Raw genomic sequence first — 17485 nt, 5'->3', positions numbered from 1 at the left:
ACATGTTGTAAATCTGAAAAGCAGTTTAATTAACATATGCTTAAAGACATTTAAAAGAAGTTGAGTGTTACAGTTTGTATTATTCAAAATTTTGACACCAATATTTTCCCTTTTACTGCAAATGAATATCGGCTCCAAATATCGGTTATCGGCCTCCTTGACTAGTAACAATCGGTATCGGCCCTGAAAAAAAACATATTGTTCTATCTCTACTCCTGAGACCCCCAACCACTGTCTGACAGGGAATTCTTCCTGCTGTTAGGGAAAGCATGTGGGTAAAGGCAAGTTTCAGGGGCAAGCTGTCCTGAAATGTTCTAGAAATTTGCAGGAGTGCATATGTGAGAATGGCTTAAGATAGAACGGCACTGAGCTCATCAGATCCTTGAGAGGAGTTGATTTAATTGTCTTACTTTAACCTCCAGACTGACACAACTACAGAGGCCTGAACTTCTGTAGAGTATGGGACCAAAGATTTCATCGGAAATAATTACAAATCAATCAATTAATTAATTACAAATACCACAGTTCATATGACAAGGATTTTCCCCAAACTCTTCAAAGAAAAGATACCATCAGCCAGAGAATTATTGTTTCCTTACCAGTCTTCTTACATTATAGTTTCTTGTATGTGGTTTACTGTGTGCATTTCTTTGCAACATCTAGAGACTACTGTGATGTTAAATTATGTCTTTTGTGAAAAATATATATATATTCACATTTATGTTTTCTGTGTATTATCAGTGGATCATTGTTTTTGTGTGTTTGTCACCGAAGGCCTTGTTGCTGGTTAACCACCCCTACCATCAAAGACCTCTTCAGCCCACTTGCATGCCAAATCTTTAGATCTGGGTGTGGTTTCCATTCTTTCTTTAAACATTTACCTGACGACAACAACCAAAGAGGTGTTGAAACATTGTGGTAATTTTAATACTTGTGAGCATGTAGTAAGTGTGCAAGCTTGCCCCTTTTTTTGTAGGGTGAAATATGGCCACATCTTTATACAAGTCTGATGTAAGGGTTGAAGATCTGTTTATGGATTGGAAAAAAGCAAACCTCTAGCTTCATTTTTGAGGTTTCTGTTGTGTGTATGCTGGCTTGGTTAATCAAATACCTAAGGGTACTATGGCGTCAATTCAAGCATCTCCACTTAGCAATAATACAGAGTGCATATACAGTTTACATGCTTGTATATGTCACTGCACACTGTATGGAAAAAGCAGTGGCGATGCAGATTGTGTTGTTGTGCTAGCTGCTGCTCCTCTGCTGCTGAAAGGACATACAGATGTGACGCTACAGTGACGACGACAACAAACCATTATGTAGCCTTTCCTGTTTCTGCCCTGCGTGCTGCACACGTCCCACGCCCACCGCCTTGTACTCCCAGCTCCCTCTCTCCTCTCTCTCCTCTCTTCGTCCTGCTATCAGAGTCTCAGACTGCGGCAGCGCAGGGCACTGAGTCGGAAAATACAGTGATTGTTTCAGACGAAAATAGAGGGGCTTAGAGAGAGAGGGAGACGCTGAAAGAGGGCAGGAGGAGGAGGAGAGGGAGTCCAAGGTTGGCAGACAGAGTGGAGGAGAGGTAGAGGGAGAGACTGCATAAGAGGAGAAGAGCATTTCTAAGGTCATCATGTGGCTTTGCAGGCTCAGGGGAGACTTGTAGAGAGTAACAGCTCCACTGAGAACTCAACTCATTCTGTGTGCGTGTTTATGATCGAGTGGGTAGGAGGAAAAGAAGGAGGAAAAGAGAGAGGGAGTGAAGGAAAGGGAGCTGAGCTGTACTACAAAGAGTCTCACCTTGTTCTGCACCATGCACACACAGCACCCCAGCTGTCATCCAGCTTTGCTCGCTTTCTCCATCAGGGCCGGTGGGGGACATGCATCATTCATGAGCGGGGACTTATTTGGCTGCGTCATCTCCTCAGATAACTGTCAATAACTTTTTCTCTGGCTTCACCTTAACTTGGGCAGCAGGGCGCACTGAATGCACTGCAAATGTTAGATGATGAAGGATATTTTTCTCAGAGACAGAGAGCAAGAAGCTGGGAGCTGCTTTTTCATTTGGTTAGTCCGGAGGACTGGCCCATGATCGAGCTCTCTTCTATTAGGAATCATGGAGCAAACAAATGATTGATGAAGGGCACTTTTTGGAGAAAAGAATAAAAAAAGAATCTATGCTTCTCAAGATAAAAATGTCTAAACATTTTGAATCCAGCACACTTTAGAGATATCAAATGGATGCATGATGATTCTTCTTTTTATAATTAAAGCATTCTCTTTTAGAAAATCCTACTTTACTATGCATCATTGATGCAGCATCAGAGAGAGGATAACCACATACAGAGTGTAGTATGAAAGGCTAATTATCCAAGAACCACTGTGTCCTGCCCCCAGCACCCTTTCTTTTGCCCAGCCTGTCCTCTTCCCTGAGTGCCCATGTCGCAGCATGCTGTGAGGCTGCCTGCTGTGAAGGTCACCCTCCCTGCAGCGATAGATTACACAGGCGCACAGTCAGGCAGAATACGATATTGCCCTTGAGGGGGAGGTCTGGGGCCCTAGCTGACAGGGACGAGCCCTTTTGGAACTTCTGGAAGAAGATGTACATGTCATTGTGCCTATTTCATCAAGCATTCACCAGACTAACATTCTTCTTAAAAATCACCTACATTTTGTCATTTATACCTATCGTAACTTCTATTATTATTCTCAATGTCCGGCATTGAGAACACATTTGAAGAAACAGTTAACCTTGTTTATACTTCTGAGTCAAATAGCCTGACATGCATCTCCTTAAAAATGTATGCATGTCAAAATAATGCAGAGCACAAGCCCTGTGATTGATCGGCAGGGTAGCATCATGCATTTACAATATTTGGGTGTATTGCCACCTACACTGATTCATTGGCAGTACATTCCATCTCCTCTGAGGTCTCCTCACTTTTATTCTTTGTAATAATTACACTAAAATCAACTGCTGCTAAACATTTATCAGCTCCAACTCTGACATTATATGTTTGGATTCATACGACATAGATTCCTGTGCACAAACAAGCAGAGAACGCAATGGGACCAGAAATTGATAATTTAACTAACATAGAAATGGAACGTCCAACTGGCGTTTAGGCGGAGTAAAGCAGAATGAAACAAGCACTCAGCAAACAAGTATGTAGTGCTCATGACGATGTAAGCCATTACGGTGCAGCTATGGCATTGAGTACATGCAGAAGTATAAACCAGGCTTTACACTTATGATCTTTTCTGCTTTTTTAGCTCATAAAGATGTATAAACATTGACTTCACTGTGTTCAATAATGAGCTAAAAACTCCTCACATTAGCTTTAGAATAAACCTGGAAAGATATTAGTGAATGAGGCCCATCAAATTCAAATAATCTGACTCATCTGTGTTTTTTCTTTATCTACACATTTGACATAGACATCAGTCCAGCTCCAACTAAATGTCTGTGGCTGCTGCTAACCACCAAAGTGTGGTAAAAGGAGCCCTCAGGTACCAGAACAGCATTGATGGGCCAACAACAGCCACAGATGAGTCATAAAACTCCCAGCAGGCACAAGAGGGAATGGAGTCCCGTAGCCTTCCCCAGGTGTTATCAAAGAGCCTTCAAAGGAGCATTCATCACCCTGTTTTCTAGCCTGAATTCAAAGGGACGGGGTGGCACCTTTTATCCTGCAAAAATGCTGCAATGAGGGTCAGCTTTCCTTTGAGTGGGACAGGAGCCATTGGACAGCGGCTCTCTCTGGAGTCTTGCCACCGTTTAGAGGTCGGACAAGAAAAAAAGGAAATCTACACACACACACACAAACACAGTTGGCAGAACTTGTTGTCCTTTGCTGGCTTGGCTCTCCCCACTGTGACCTTAATTTGTTCTGTCTTGAGTATGGGTGCCCAGTGGGCAGCTGATGCACCTCAAGGGGATGAAGTGACAGGACATGTGAGCGTTATGAACATGTGGGTTTGAGCATATGTGGGAGAGGACTGATAGAAAGAGATAGAACAAGGATAGAGAAGATTGAGACAAAAAAAATCAGACACAAAGACTGTGTATGTGTGTGTGTGTGTGTGATTTGAAACTGCAGTCATGTTCACACGTTTAAGCAAAGGAGACAAGAAGGGGAGAACAGCAGGATGGAAACACTGGACGCAGGTCCAACAATAAGAGCAAAAGAACACAAGCTGTCTCCCTACCGGCTAATCCTCTAATGAAGATTTGTGGCGCTGGCTGGCTGGTGATTATTGGTCCTGCACGGAGACAAAAACCATCCATGGTGCTACTGTAAATACAATCTCTCACATTTACACAAGCCATCACAGACACAAATGAGAGTATCAAGGATGGAGGCAGGCTTATCAAACGTATATGTGCTGTTCTTAGACATGCTGTCACATCCTGGATGTTGCATTAATAAAAAATCCCATTACAAGCCCAAACATTAACCAACATTATTCAGATGTGAAGAATGCAATGTGAAGTCTCTTATGTTTATGCGGTTATCTCTGCACTGACTATGCTAATTTTATGGAAATGCTCGTTCCCATCCTTCCTCTCTGCCCTTCCATTTGTTACATTTCATCAGTGCTCTCTTGAACCACATCAGCAGGCACTGTTTTGGTTTCAGTCTGAGCTGGAAACAGGAGTTCCTCCAGACATGTATTCTATGAAAAGGACTGCCTCTGCATGACTTTGACTGGTATGTAAAGAACATGTGTGGAAATATTTTAAGATAAGAAGATGTATTATGTCGGAGCCATACGGCTAATAACATAGCTATATAAAACTAACACAGGAAAAAAAAATCAATGCTTCATGATTTTATCAGACTGCTAACTTCTTCTTCTTGTGTGTTGACTCTGTTCTATGATATGGCTTGTTTCCACCAAGCGGTCTGGTATGGATCAGTACAGTTTGGTACGGGTCGGATCGGTAACGCCTGATCCTGTTTGCGTTTCCACAGTCAACCGTGCCCTACTTTGTGGGCGGCGTGCATCATGGCAGCGCGACACAGTGAACTGTGCTAATAAATGCAAACGAAGAAGAAAAACGCGAGGAAAGTCTGCACCTCCGTGGTCAACCCTGGAACGCTGTTTCTTGACGCCATTTTCCAAACAAAAAAAGTTATCCTCCCGAAGTCCACTGGAGATTTAAACATGGTGTGGTTATGTGTTGTTCTTTATTACCACTGTTGCATGGGAAGTGACGATTCTTTTGACCAATCAACAGACTGCAGTGTTTCTAGCTCCACCTTCTGGGGTCAGATCAGTATGTCTGGCACCCCAACAGAAGGGTACCAAAAAGTGGGATGGCACGGTAAGGGAATTTGGGGACCTGTCCCGGTTTTAGTCAAGAAACGCCACAAAATACGTGCCGTACCGAGACGAACCGAACTGAACCGCTTGGTGGAAATGGGGCTATAGTCTAAAACTGTGTCAGATTTGGGAAAGGTCAGGAAATTTGCTCGACATTATGTGCCCTCAAACACCATCCACACTCCACAGGAAGGGGCTGATCAAAATATAAGTGTTGGTATTGTAAAACTACAAACCAGTAACTGGGAGTATAGTTTGGTCACACCTCTCTGTATTCAGGTGATAGAAATTCAAAGCCAGGATAGCTTCTTTTGAACAGCTTATCTACAGAATCAATAAAAACACTGAAGTATTCAGATCAATATGGGGTCCTTATCTGGAAATGATTGGAGAAGGTGACTATGGTATCCGATGTGCAATTAATTTGTCCTCTATTTCTGATGAACATCGTGTATGAATATGAAATGTAATATTGTTACATGAAATACTATATATGTTAACCCCTAAACATCACTGAGAAAATTAGGAATGCTATTTTATTATTATCTTTATTTATTTTTTGTATTAATTTTTTTATTTTATTATATTATTATTATTATTATTATTATTATTATTATTATTATTATTATATGTATTTTTTTTCCTTTTCTTTTTGTTGTTTTTGTATAACTTATATATAATTTGTCAACTTGTGGTGAAGAAAGAAATACTGAAAAAAATGCAATAAAAAGTTGAATGAAAAAAAATAAATTTAAAGCCACTGATTTAGTTTACAAATCCCTTGAAATCGAAAGTTAGGTTGACTGTAGAAATGTCCTAAATATGAACTATATCAAAGTATGCATTTTATCATTATTGTTCAAAAAATACCAGCTTTCTGATTACTTCAAGGCACTGGAAGGTGCTTGTAAGAATGGGATTTCCTTGAGACTGTTCCAAGTGGTAATGAGTTCCATTTGTGGCTATGGGATCCCATAGTATGGGGTATGACTCAAAGATGTGTGTATGTCTTGTTCTTCTGAAGAAGCTGTGAATATTTTTATTAGAATGTTTTCTGATGTATTATTCTGTCCTGATTTCTTGATCTGTTGATTTATGGTCCCTTGATTTACAATGTACAAGCTGGTGTCTGCCTCCAGTATGTAAAATATATGTCATGTTCATTGTTGGTGCAACAAAAAATATTTGTAAAGGCTACAGTCTCTGACTCCCAGGTTCTGCTCATTGATCGTTGTTTACCACAAGCACTAAACCTTTCCACTGAATTAATTTAATAAAACCAAGGGCCCTGAACGCAGCATGTGATCAACACAGTAACACACTGTGAATGGATGACCTCAGAAACCACATTACCCATGTGTCCCTTTCAGCCTTCTAATCCACACCTCTGGCATCTCACCTTCCTTATCCTCCCTTCTCCTCCCCCCACTCCACTCCCCCCCTTAGGCAGGGGCAGGGAGCAGTGGTGCAGGTCCTGACAGGTCTCTCGCTCTCTCTCTCTCTCTCTCTCTCTCTCTCTCTCTCTCTCTCTCTCGCCCACCCTCTCTCCCTCTCTCCCTCTCTCCCTCTCTCTCTCTCTCTCTCTCTAACTCCCTCTCTCCCTCTCTAAGGGGCAGGGCTGTCTGTTCAGGGAAGAACTTGTGTGGAGACAGGTGTGCATACCAGACGCTTGCACTAAGCTCTGCGCCACGCGGATCATCTAACTACCTGGTAGCGAGGCTTCCCCGGCTTTTATCCAACATCACACCAAAGTCTTCACCAAAGACACCTTATGCTAAGTGTAGCTACAGTTTCTGTTGATGGGCAATGCGCCACAAAAGGCAGGTCTGAGCTCAACACACTGCCACCTTTTTATCACCCGGTCTTAGGGCGTTCAATCAGTGTTTATACACACCATTAAAACACATTGGAGCAGATTTCATTGGCAGGGGAAAGGCAGAAGGGGTGGAGATTTAGGCTATTTTCAGCCGTTCATGTAACATTAAGGATTAAAAGCTAGCTCAAGGCTTCTTGGAAGCCAAAGCTAGTACTATTCATTCAGTCTGCGTCCCTGGCTAACCCTTTGGTTGTAAAGAGAGAGCTCTTTAGATGGATGAGGTCACAGAGACAGAAGATGTCCTTGTGGCATTAAGTAAAGTTCATGCAGATTGGAAGCAGTGTGTCAGATATACTGCTAATGTTTCCTCCCTGCATGAGTCAGATGATACAGAGAAACTGCAGCTCAATGCTTCCTTACAGGAGGAAGCATCGTTTTTCCCCCTGAGGCCAAGTTTTAACTCAAAAATCGTCACTTCAACACAGATCCAGTCTTTGGCTCATCTTGTTGTTTGCTCATTTTCTCCCTGCCTTTATCCATTCACTGCACCCTTAAGTCTCTCTCCTCCTACACTATTCGCTCAATCCCGCTCCCCCATTCTTTGGTTTCCTCATCAGCTTCCTCCTCCTCCTCCCCTTTAGCTACCCCCTCTCCAGCCATGCCCCTCTGAATTGACCTTGCTGCATCTCAAGGAGAATTGATTTCTCCTTTGGTCTTTGTGTGAAACCCTATCTCAACAGCACTCAGAGGAATTTCCTTTTCCCCTTCCCCAGGAGCTGGATGAAGCTAATTCTCTTTCATGAGGACACTTTTCACTCCATTTTTATCTGTCTGCCTCTTTCTCTCCCTCTCTCCCTCTCTCCCCCCTCCTCCTCCTCCTCCTCATCTAAACCTCTTCTCTTGTGAGCACACGGAAATAGAGCAGGCATGATTAATGCAACATCCATTGCCGCCAAACGTTAGCTTTGCTCAACCTTTTTATACTTGGCTGCTGTTTTGGGAAAATGATTATTCATGCGACTTCCAACGCTGCGACTGAGTTATCCCATCCGTCAATCAATAATACAGTTTGACTTTCTACATTTAATGAGCCTGGATGGTTAAAAGAAAACACAGGGCTGAATTAGAGCATTCATCTTGCATATTCAAACAAACCTGGTATGTAATGTTGTATTACATCCAACTTTGTCAAGCACTGCAGCTGAAGGTCTTTAGGGGAAACTTTTTAAAACAAGACACACATGGATACTTCGAAGCTAGGTGATGTTTTTATGACTGACTATAACTGTTGTAAATATGATTATTAAACTGCCAGGTTTGTTCATGTTTGTGTTTAAGTATTTTTTCAGTATCAGTGCTTGTGTGTACAAATAAAATCAGTACACTGGAAACTCAAATTAGGTCTCATTAATAGTCAAAACATCTTATAACACTTCATACAAGCCACACTGACCTGACCTGGTCAGGTCAGTGTGGTATGCTAGTAGTGGACCAGGTAAACTCAACCCTTTGAGTAGTATGCTAGTAGTGGACCAGGTATGCTAGTAGGCATATATTCCATCAGTTTTCAGTAATCTACACTCTAATGTTTCTGCTGCTTTAATAACCATTTTCTCAAGAAAGGCATCATAACTCTGCCTCAATTTTTGTTTAACTTGTCCTACTTTTTTCCAACTTTGTTCACCATGTTTCTCCATCTTTCATCTCCCTGGCACCATGTAGTGGCGGCTGGCCTCAGCCATGAGGGTTACACTCGCTTTACAGATAAGTGGTGCCGTCTGTTGTAAAGAGTATTATATTTATAACTCACCCAAAATGTCTTGTTAATACTGGTATTTTGTTATTCTCATTATCTGTGCATTATTTTTTTTTTGTTTTATTTTCTGTGGTCTGTTTGTTTTTTATTATTTTTCATCCCGGTCAAACTCACACATTTTATTGTTTTTTAATTTTTTTTTCACTCTTCGGCCTAGCACTATTTGGTCCTGTATTTTGTTGATAAGTGCTGTTGAAAATTTAAAATCCAATAAAACTTAAGTCATATATATATATATATAAACTACCGTTCAAAAGTTTGGGGTCACTTAGAAATGTCCTTATTTTTGAAAGAAAAGCACTGTTTTTTTCAATGAAGATAACATTAAATGAATCAGAAATACACTCTATACATTGTTAATGCAGTAAATGACTATTCTAGCTGCAAACGTCTGGTTTTTAATGGAATATCTACATAGGTGTACAGAGGCCCATTTCCAGCAACCATCACTCCAGTGTTCTAATGGTACATTGTGTTTGCTAATCGCGTTAGAAAGCTAATGGATGATTAGAAACATCTTGAAAACCCTTGTGCAGTTACGTTAGCACAGCTGAAAACGGTTTTGCTGGTGAGAGAAGCTATAAAACTGGCCTTTCTTTGAGCTAGTTGAGTATCTGGAGCTTCACATTTGTGGGTTCGATTATACTCTCAAAATGGCCAGAAAAAGAGAACTTTCATATGAAACTCGACAGTCTATTCTTGTTCTTAGAAATGAAGGCTATTCCATGCGAGAAATTTCCAAGAAACTGAACATTTCCTATAAGGATGTGTACTACTCCCTTCAGAGAACAGCACAAACAGGCTCTAACCAGAGTAGAAAGAGAAGTAGGAGGCCCCGGTGCACAACTGAACAAGAAGACAAGTACATTAGAGTCTATAGTTTGAGAAATAGACGCCTCACAGGTCCTGAACTGGCAGCTTCATTAAATGGTACCCGCAAAACGCCAGTGTCAACGTCTACAGTGAAGAGGCGACTCTGGGATGCTGGCCTTCTAGGCAGAGTGGCAAAGAAAAAGCCATATCTGAGACTGGCCAATAAAAGGAAAAGATTAATATGTGCAAAAGAACACAGACATTGGACAGAGGAAATCGGAAAAAAGTACGGACGGACAAATCAAAGTTTCAGGTGTTTGGATCACACAGTAAAAGATTAGTGAGATGCAGAACAAGTGAAAAGATGCTGGAAGAGTGCCTGACGCCATCTGTTAAGCATGGTGGAGGTCATGTGATGGTCTGGGGCTGCTTTGGTGCAGGTAAAGTGGGAGATTTGTAAAAGATAAAAGGGATTTTGAATAATGAAGGCTATCACTCAATTTTGCAAGGCCATGCCATACCCTGTGGACAGCTCTTGATTGTAGCCAATTTCCTCCTACAACAGGACAATGACCCAAAGCACACCTCCAGATTATGCAAGAACTATTTAGGGAAGAAGCAGGCAGCTGGTATTCTGTCTGTAATGGAGTGGACAGCGCAGTCACCAGATCTCAACCCCATTGAGCTGTTATGGGAGCAGCTTGACCGTATGGTACGCAAGAAGTGCCCATCAAGCCAATCCAACTTGTGGGAGGTGCTTCAGGAGGCGTGGGGTGAAATTTCTTCAGATTCCCTCAACAACTTAACAGCTAGAATGCCAAAGGTCTGCAATGCTGTAATTGCTGCAAAGGGAGCATTCTTTGATGAAAGCAAAGTTTGAAGGACAAAATTATTATTTCAACTAAAAATCATTATTTCTAACATTCTCAATGTCTTGACTATATTTTCTATTTATTTTGTAACTCATTTAATAAATAAAGTGTGAGCTTTCATGAAAAACACAAAATTGTCTGGGTGACCCCAAACTTTTGAACGGTAGTGTATATATATATATATATATAATATTTAAAGCATGAACCACAATCCCTATAACAATGACCCATATCGGACTTAAATTGTATTCTTTACAAAAAAATTTTTACAGTGTCAAACTATTAAATAGTAATGTTCAATGATAGTTTCACCTTACATTAAAAGCTAAAGGACAAAACAACACACAGGGAGTTGAGATTGAGGTGTATATAACATTTTAAATATTTTCTAATAACACATTTCTTTTTTATTATTCCAATAATACTGTTAAAATGTTTAAAATAATATTTTAACCAACATAATAACAATGATTAAAAGATTACTCTTTAAATAGAGTAAAGTATTGCAAAGACAGCAGAAAAGGAGACATAGATGTTAACCATGTTAAAGGCAACATTTCCACTCTGCTAACACTGGAGAGCTGCAGTGTGAAGAATCATCTGTTCCCTCTTTCCCCTTTGTGATCAGAGAGACTGTTGAAGCATACTGAACATTTTCCAGGCTTCAACTCCCAGGTGTCTTGTAGCCCCAGGATTCCCAGTAAGTAGTCAGCCGGGCTGCCTTGGTGAATGCACTAATGTGACACCATAATCACGCACAGGTGCATTTTTGTGCTTCACAGAGCAACAGCAGATAGCTGTGGGTGATGGCAGGTGCCAGCACTGGTGTGTGTCACTTTAAACTGCACATTTCACCAAAGTGCATGCATGTTGTGGAAAAGTGAATCGTGTTTACATTGAGATTGTATTTCGTGGAGGTAAGACCTCATCACTCTTATTTAGAAACTGAGATCATGCATGCTTGTTTTCCATTCTAGCCTTTTCTCTTACTGAATGCTCTTTGACAGAGGGCACTGCAGTGAGGCCAATGAAGCAGTGACACCTCCACCTCCTTCTGCTCCCTCTGCAGTGCTACACACACTCGTAGGCTTCACACACTCACACAAACATACACACACAGATGCACTCACAGACACAATGGGTTGCCTTCCCACCAGTCCAATAACAGGCCTATTCATTAGAGTCTCTTACAGACAGTATTGACAACCTGCTGACACACAGTCACTCCAGCATAAACAAATGGAGCTATAGAGAAGAGGAAGGGAGGAAAGAGTAAAAAGGAAAGAGACCTGTTATAGTGGCTTTTTGACTGAGGAGTATCTATCTGTAAGAAAGGAGTGAGTCAAGAGAGAGGAGGAAGACTGATGCCAGTACTGCCTCTTCTGCAAATCCACAGAGACAAATCACAATAAGGTCTTACTCCAAACGGCAATCATGTTAATCTTGGTCACTCCTTAGATATGCCCATTACAATAATGGAGAAGAAGTCTTCTCAATAAATGCCTTGTCACATATAGGAGCTACTGCAAGGTGAACTGGGTCAAATAAAGTGGACAATGACATTATAAAAACGCCTGGTCACAGCCACAAGAAAGCAAGTTCCCATTAAAAGATAATGAGGAATTCTGCAAAACCTTGCGGGGGATTTTGAGACCAGTTTCCTACTTTTTAATTATTTTTGTTTAACTTAAAAAAAGCCAGATGAGCCATGAGAACACAGAGTTATTAAGAGAAATTTAGTTTGCCTTATAAAAGTTTTATACCAGTAAGGCTCAAGCATAAGGAAGTGGGCACGCAAAGTTTGTTCAACATGTTTCACTGCAGAATTCTCAAGTTGTAGCTGCACCAAAGCATTCCTAGTCATATCTTGGGTATGCAAAGAAGCCTAAGGGGAAACGCTGTGCCATGCATACCAAATATCTGGCTCATTAGGGACTTATAATTACTGTGTCACTTTGACATAAACAAATAGAGCAGAGCAGTCATGGAGAAAATGTTAGGGGGGGCTACTGATCAGTTTAAAGACATAGTGTCCAGTGTGTCTCTTCGAGTTGACCTGATGCACCAGGTGAGTGTTGGAGAACATGGGGAGGAGGGGTTGGCTGGGTGAATGGGATGAGCAATAGCTATGCAGACAGGTCAACAGAGAAACAGACTTTATGAAGATGGATGAGGCCGGTGTGGGCGCACAAACACAAATACAAAGAGACAGATAAACCCTGGCCCTGAGCTCTGGAGGTCAGCTCTGAGTCACGGAGACAGGACAGATGAGACGCAACCTAACATGCAAACAGGAATCGCTCGTGACTGAGACTGTCCAAAAAACTTTGGGATGAAGTTTACCAAGTGGAATGTTAGCTTAATGTACAGACATCATACAGCATTTTGAGCGAGCCTTTTCAGTCTCAAGCAAGCTGCAACCTTTGGTGTTGAAATGTGAAGCCAATATAGCAGTGCAAAAAACTGCAGTTCCTTTAGTGTCCACTTGAGGCTGAATGAAAAAGCTAAGAAATCCTCATTAGAGCCCATTTTAAATATAGATACTTTTACAGCAGAAATATATATGTTTACAGCCTGGTCCAAAGAATATTGTTTGGTCACTATAGCTCACATCTTGTCACACATCTGTTTCCATTATGTTAAAGTTAAGAGAGATGTGTAATTTGTCATAATTATGGTGTGGTTGATTTGACGGTCAGGTGGGCACATTGAAGCTGTTTGCCAGGCAACAAGGCTTTTGCCTCAACTTAACTTCTTGGCCAGTTTCTGTCGTAGTAGAAGAAATCAACTGGGAACAGCATTTTCAATATGGCTACCGCAATTTTTTGGCATCATAATACCTCTTCTTGAACCAATGTATGACGTCTCGTAGACTTAGTCAATGTTTTATACAATCTATGCTGCAGCTCTGGAACACTGCCTCAACACATTCGGCTGTCCCCCACTTTTTGGCTAACAGCCCTGCATGAGAGTTTCCTTCTTTGATCTTTTTCTCTTTTTTTTTATCATCATTTATTTTTAGGCTGGTCTTAGTGTTCTGCAAAGTCGTTTCAGGATTTTCATGTTTGTTTGTATAGCACTTTGGTCAACTTTTGTTGCTTTTAAATATGCTATATAAGTGAATTTGGATTGGATTAGGATTCTGGATGACATTGCACACAGGTGACATGTGTTTCTTATCTTAAGCCAATTCAATACCATGAGCTCTCTCTATAGGCATTAGGATGGGGATAGCGTAGATGTATCTTTAAGACGTCATGGCTGCTGAAAACAATGACGCCACAGTCAACGGAGAAGCTCTACGTCAACAAAAACCCGGTGATCATGTTCTCTATTAGCCATCCATTGTTCTCTTGCTGCCTTGCTCTGTCCTCTGCCAAGATAATACACACGCACTTCAAAAAAAAAAAACACACACACAAGCAGCAGTAGCCCCATGCATACCCCTAACTTGGTGCAGAGTCCATGACAAGCAGGGAGCTAAGCTGTCTGCCTGCAGCTCTGTATACAACACAACCACACGTCCATTGCCATTATCAGTATCAGGACTGTCATCGCTATCACAGTGGCCAAAAGACGTCTGCCAGGGCCTCGGACTGCCTGCGACGATACTTATCATGGACTTGTGAACACATCGTCGAGGACAAAGCATAACTTGCGGGGAGGGGGTTGGTTGCTCAAGGTCATACCAAGGATAAGAAAAAAAAAAAAGGCGAATACAGTAGCTACACACACAGCTGATGGTGCATGTGGTTTAAAAACACATACTCGTATCGAACACACATCACAAACTGTTGTTTTTTTTAGAATTGAAACAATAGATACACTGTCTATCGCAATTTGTCTGTGATGTTATCACAGCCTCTCAGATTTGTATCTTGGAGCTGAATCAGGATTTTTGCTGATTGGAGGTCCACATCAGCGTGCATCAGGATTGTAAAGGTCATTACAATGACATTACCCTTTTCAGAGGGGGAAAGCCAGAAATGTCAAATCGCTCAGCAGCCACATCATCAAACAAATGGAGCAGAATGTTAGGCACTGGAAAACCTCCGAAATTATTAAAGATGCCTATCTGAGTGATTGGATATGATGGAAACACACAGATGTGGCATGTCTTAAACTGGATCTGTAAAGCACTCACTAAAACGGACAGCTTTCAGTGTGTCTGCAAAAACAAATTTCATAGTTCTGCACAAGACAAGTCGCATTCCAGGTTTTATTGCTCCAACCACAACTGTGGTACCAAAACTTAAAATACACACATTATAATAAGTACCCTAAGTTAAAACCATTCCTCTGATGAACGAGTCTTACTTCTTTTTTTGCAGCACACAGCTGTGGCTGAGGGTTAAAGCTGCAGATAACATGTCCTAGCCAAATATCATTTACAAGAGGGTGCTGCTACCACCTGCACCCTGATCAAGACGGTGCTTGTCTAACTGTTAAATAAGGCTAAAGTCATGGAAATGTTCACTTCTGTCAGGTGGCACAAACTTGAAATGCAGCCTAGGCAAAAACAGATTCAAAAAGGGAAGACCTCAAGCAAAACAAAGAAACAAAATAAAAGAATGAGTTCATGAAAAAGTTATCCTTATTACATTCATTCTCTTAGTCATGAACTTTACCGACTTGCTCAGAGCCTGAAGCTCACGAGAATGCAGACTCCTCAGTGTGCACACTTCAAAAACCCGCACACCTCAGACTACATGACTCCCTATAATCATTAGAGATGTCTGCCTGAAAAACATGCCTGCCGGGAGAGCAGAGGAGCAGAGCTGCGTCTGAATCAGCCCAGGCATGCGTTAAAACAAAGTGGCCTCTCCGGCAGAGAACATAGCAACACACATACACACACACATATACACAAAGCTAAAACAAATGCACACACACTGACCCCACACGGACACAACCATACACAAATTAGAGGACTCCAGAGCACTTTCAGAAGCTGACACACAAATGCACGAGTTTCCCCTGTTCTCATAACACATCGAAGATCAGTCATATTACAGGACTTACAGTAGCAAGCTCCCATCCTCTGCATGAGAGGAGAGCACAGAGACCACACAGAATCCCCTCTCTCAGACATGGCCACTATGAGAGCAGAATACTAAAGAAGAAAACGCTAGCTGACTCAGAACAGAGCAAGCCTTTATAACAACTTAAAGCTACACTGTGCAGCAAAGTCACGCTTGAATCTTCAATGTTTTTCATTTGAATTGTATGATGACCTGTGAGCATGTGAAGGGTTAATGAAGTTAAAAGGGGCAGGTCTGGTGGTAAAAAACTAAACTCAACCCTTTGAGAAATACTTAAATACATGAGTTACTGCTCACTGATTATTTGCAGAAATGCATAAGACCGGTGGCAGAAACCATCACTGACACTTTCACCTCTTCCTGCAGGTCATGACAGTGGTCATGTGACCAAACAGCACATAATGAAAACACTTTGACCTTCCTCGTCATCACTCACACCTGCAACATTTAAGGCACACTATTAACATAATCACAAGCACAAAGGATAATGTAAAGGTCCATCCTGTCACTCAGTATGGACAGATGTCTGCCTGTGTAGAGTGGAGACCAGGCAGATCACACTGTTAATAAAGAGCTGGTGGTTGCCAACTTTAAGTAGGGATTACTGATCCAACATGACTGACCTCTCCACAATCCCATGCGTTTAAAAAAGCCACAACTCACCCAAAATCATGCTGAGTGTTGCCTTTGATGTCCCTGTGTAGCTGCCCCCGTCTCTCCTGCTTTCGCCAAAGGGACAATGGCTCCAAAATGTCCTTTTCAGAGTTCCTCTTTACTCTCCAGAAAGAGGCAACTCAGAGAGGCAGCGCTGGATGTGAGGACACACTGCTGCTGCTGCTGCTGTTGCTGCTGCTGCTGCTGCACATGCCGTCTCTTGCGCCTGCCCTCTCCAGGTGAAAAGCTGAGTGTGTGTGTGTGAGAGAGACAGCGTGTTGTGGTGGGTGTGTGTGTGTGTGTGTGTGTGTGTGTGTGTGTGTCTATGTGTGCGCGGAGGAGGAGTAGGAGGAGGAGGGGTGTCCAGCGTCTCTGCAGTTGTGGCTCAGGTAAGCCTGAGGACAGTATGGAAGGGGGTTTGTACCACAGAGGAGAGAGAGAGAGAGAGAGAAGAGGGGAGTCAGAGAGAGAGAGAGAGGAGGGGGAGCCTAAAGTGTGACAGCCAATCAAAGGGAGAGGTTTCAGAAGCAAGATCTTCTTCTCCACAGCAGTCAGGGGGAATTGCAGAGGTCTCCAACAAACAGCTGACATGCAATTTTCTCCAAACAGTGTAATATCAAAGGCAGCTTCAGAGGTCTTCAGTGTAAAGTCTGTACCTGCTTTGCTCTCTATCTGTAAAACACACACTCCCTCTTTCTCTCCCTCCCTGGCTCTCTCTCCCTCTCTGCTCCTTGTTTTTGGGGTTGGGTATAACCTAAAGGCACCTTACATGCCTCAGCTCTGATTGGTGGCAGCCTCAGCCAATGGGAACGGCCGCAGACGCCTGTCATCATGCAGAGTGGAAGTCATGAAGGAGAGACAGAGCTTGACTGAAAATGCCATCTCTACCCTCAAAACTACTGTTTCTCCCTTCGGTTGCCCATATTCTTCTCACCCGTCTCCCCCCTAAGGCAGGGCAGGATTGTCAGATCTGTTTATTCACCCCGCCTCCCCTCTTCTGTCTCCCTGTCCTTTGGCTCCATGTGTACGTGGACTTGTTAAAGGATTAACCTTTTATCTGTTATGCTCTGTCCTTCTCCCATTTTTTTGAAACCTCTATCTCTTCACCTGCCCGGACAAGGTTACGCATTTTATCAACTCTGTGTTTGGA

The 17485-nt window shown here is 42.1% G+C and overlaps 1 protein-coding gene across 3 annotated transcripts in view; it reads right to left on the bottom strand.

The window, feature by feature from the left end:
- znf385a (zinc finger protein 385A) overlaps positions 1-17485 on the bottom strand; it is a 75456-nt gene that overhangs the window by 51840 nt on the left and 6131 nt on the right. The window contains exon 2 of one of the 3 annotated variants that reach the window (XM_034694903.1): positions 4204-4257. The exons of 1 other annotated variant lie outside the window; for it this stretch is intronic. Coding sequence is in view for 1 of the 2 variants with exons in the window: in XM_034694901.1 (XP_034550792.1) it covers positions 16345-16354 (10 nt within the window). In the remaining variant the exon portion in view is untranslated. Of the gene's footprint in view, positions 1-4203; positions 4258-16344; positions 17069-17485 lie in introns of those variants that run through there. One more of the 3 variants, XM_034694901.1, reaches the window with a different exon arrangement.

This window comes from Notolabrus celidotus, chromosome 11, assembly GCF_009762535.1.
Source record: "Notolabrus celidotus isolate fNotCel1 chromosome 11, fNotCel1.pri, whole genome shotgun sequence".
Taxonomy (NCBI): Eukaryota; Metazoa; Chordata; class Actinopteri; order Labriformes; family Labridae; genus Notolabrus; species Notolabrus celidotus.
Note: the sequence above shows the minus strand (reverse complement) of the source record. Positions and strands in the feature narration are given on the sequence as shown.